We start from the raw sequence: 3,294 nt of genomic DNA, 5'->3' as shown, positions 1-3,294 counted from the left end.
CACACTTGCTGCTCTGGTCTCTGGTAGAGAGCTTACTTTCTTTTACTTTTATCCGCCGCTTATACCCTTTTGGGCGTCGCGGGAAGAAAGAGACGTCTGATAGAGAGTGAAGTGTTAAAACTCCATGGCACAAATGGTGTTAATCTCCATGACACAAATGGTTTTAATCTCCATAGCACAAATGGTGTTAATCTCCATGACACAAATTGTGTTAATCTCCATGACACAAATTGTGTTAATCTCCATGACACAAATGGTGTTAATCTCCATGACACAAATGGCTTGCTTTTGTGAAAGAGTGCAATTTTGATTACAGTTTCCTTTTGTCTTCAGTCAGTTCTGTGACTAATGAAAAGCTTTTCTTGAAGTCTCTTTTTGACTTGAACTTTTTATTATTTTTTTCACCCCACCCCTTTGATACGACTTATCCTCGTGGCCGGTCTTTTTGGCACGACACTGATGACTTCATTCCTTTATGTGAGGGAATTATCAGAATATCACTACCCAATACAAGCAACTTTCTCCTATCTCTTTTGTTTTTCTCTTTTGTAATTCTCTTTTGTAATCCCCCGTACTGTACACTTCTGCAAAAATTATCTCACTTTATTGAAATACACAATTTTTTTTAAATGGAAGAAAACAAGTTCAGTTACCTTGAAGGGGGGAGGTGGGGGATCCAGAAGGCAGACAGACCCTGTTCACATTACAAGGAATGAGCAGACACAATTTGATAATTTTTCTTACTTTCAGTTCACTGAGATTGCAGTTGAAAAGGTAAACACAGTTCACTTTGGGCTTGTTCTCCCTCATGCAAACTTGGGGAACTTGATACTGCAGAACAAAAGAGAGGGACAAAAAGAACCCCAACTCTTGTTTATGTTTCTGTTTCAAGTTGGATTTGTTTCAGTTTGGGTTTTTGCCAGTGGCATTTTCATGTCCACTTTTGTTGTTTTTACTTTGGAAGCGTTTTTGTTTTTTAATGTAACTTTTCAGTGGTTGTTGATTCAAGTGGATGTTCTTCTGATTATATCTTTCTGTGCCTACTTATTTCTTGGAGTATTAGCTAGTGCTGATAAAATTTTGTGAGCTGCAATGGTGATGGAAATTGGCTGATCTGTGAGAAAAAAGTGGGCTGAAACCCTCATAATGCTGAGCCCTATGCATTTGGAGGTGCTTGCCAGGGGGTAGGTTGATGGTGGGGGGAGGGGGGATATATGCTTAATTTGTTTTTAAAAATTTATATGAGGTTATGTAGTTGCAAATTACTACATATTGTATGTCATTTAAAAGGTTAAGTGGCCCATTTTATTGTTGATCGTGATATTGTTTTCACTATACCATGATTTTCTCAGCCGATGAGATCCTAAAATAATTTAGATATCATTGAGTGCTGAGACTCCTGTAGTTTCATTTTTTGGGGGGGGTTTTCATAGCATCGCTGGGTTCAAATAAATTGTTATTGAAATAATGAAACGGAAGGACTTCCGTAACGAGCGACCAACCCAACAAACACAGTAAAGAAGAAGAGAACTACCCCTAGCCCTCTGTTCTACTCTGTCTCATAGTGATTGCTCGTTACGGAAGTCCTCCCAATGAAACAATTAGTTCTCCCTTTTTTTTGTATGTCACTCTCCTGGAGTACCTCTATTCTTCAGCACCTATATATGTTTCTGTAATTGTGTCGCAAGTGACAAAAAACACTTATTAAAGCTTAAACTGACTGTACGCTTGCTTCGTTGTTTTTTTTCTGTCAGCTCGCGGGCAGCGGCAATAGGGGCCAGCAAGAAGCGCAAATGGGAGGAGGAAGAGGAGGACAGCACCAAAGACATGGAGGACCCCGTGCCCGAGACAAACATCCAGGAGGTCCACAACCCCAAGACAGGTGATTACTCCTCTGGAAGTGTTGCGATTTATGTGTGTGTGTGTGCGCGCGCGTCTTCGTATGCGCACTTGTACATCCTATCCTGACATAGTTTTGTCGGGCTCGGTTTGTGCTCAGCACAACTTTCCATTACTAGATCTATATGATATTTTTATTATGTTATAGTGGAGACATTGTGATATGTTCTCCCAAATTTGTGTACGTCTGAGAGGTAGCTTGGAATGTGTTCAACTACTTGTTTGCTATAGTTCTATGTGTCATATGTGTGTGTGTGTGTGTGGGGGGGGGGGGGGGATGCTGTAGCCATGTGGAGGCATCGAAGCATTAGGATTGTTATCCCAAACCAACATTTACATTGGGGACTCTGATGGCCCAGGGGTTAAGGTGTTCGCCTCTCATTCAAAGGTCTCAGGTTCGAATCTGGGCAGTGACAGAGAAATTTTCTTCTCTAAAATTGTCTCCTTTCACCTTCTTTCCTTCTCTCTTGCAATATTCTGTCATCTGCTTTCGTCTCCACTTTCTTCCCCTGTCCCCTCACCTCCTTTGCCCCCTTCACTGGGCTCCTGACTCTTTCTGCAGCCTTTCTACTGCTACTCCTTGGCTCCTTCTTACTGCTGTCTTTCAGCCACACAGCCACACCCCTGATCTTCTGGTAGGAAAGATTTACACCTAGCCTTCTCGGACGAGGGCGAAAAATCTCGGAGGTCCCGAGTGCAAGTTGTGCACGTTAAAGATCCCTTGTTAGTCCAAAATTGATCAGAGTAGGCTTCGGCCGCCACCTTATCAAAATACAAATATCCTACCAATTAAAAATGTTTCGTGTGTCCCCCGCGCTCATATGACCTTATGCAGTTGCAAGTGCCGTAAAACACACAAAAAATAACAACCACAAAAAACCCAACATGTACATCAGAAAGGTTGCCTTGAATGTTTCCAACTACTTATTACCGATAGTTCTAGCACTGTCTGCTGAGTGAAGTAACTTGGGAAGTTATTTGTCTTTATGGGTTGAAAAAAGTCAACCACATTTGCTGTCAATTTTAAAAATCTTTTCTTTACTCAAAATAACTGAGTGGCATCAAAATATCAGATACGATTATGAGCATTCAAAGCTTCAGAGATGGTGAACTTTACTACAGAGAAGGGCATAATGTATCTTGAGAAGGGTGGGTAAAATTCTTTACACGGAGAAAAAGTTTCGAGACTGACAGAGGCTCCTCCAAGAACAAAATCAGAATATTCTATATATGACAATCTTCAGGCACTTCCTCGCGCAGTGGCAAAGACGAGTTTACACCGATCAAAGGAGGAACCATCATGGATTTAGACGAGGAACAGGGTGAACGGGTGAGTATACATACAATGTGGCACATTAAGGTGGTAGGTGTTGTGTGTGTGTGTGGGGGGAGGGG

At 41.6% G+C, this 3,294-nt stretch overlaps 1 protein-coding gene across 1 annotated transcript in view; it reads left to right on the top strand.

Annotated features, from left to right (window-relative positions):
- Positions 1-3,294, top strand: part of LOC101851561 (SWI/SNF complex subunit SMARCC2) — a gene marked incomplete at its 3' end in the record, with an annotated part of 30,374 nt that overhangs the window by 12,517 nt on the left and 14,563 nt on the right. Inside the window, 1 exon segment of the mRNA XM_013091484.2 lies at positions 1,755-1,882. Within this exon segment, the coding sequence (XP_012946938.1) occupies positions 1,755-1,882 (128 nt within the window).

This window comes from Aplysia californica, unplaced genomic scaffold (genome assembly GCF_000002075.1).
Source record: "Aplysia californica isolate F4 #8 unplaced genomic scaffold, AplCal3.0 scaffold00037, whole genome shotgun sequence".
Taxonomy (NCBI): Eukaryota; Metazoa; Mollusca; class Gastropoda; order Aplysiida; family Aplysiidae; genus Aplysia; species Aplysia californica.
This window is presented reverse-complemented; position numbering and strand designations above follow the sequence as displayed.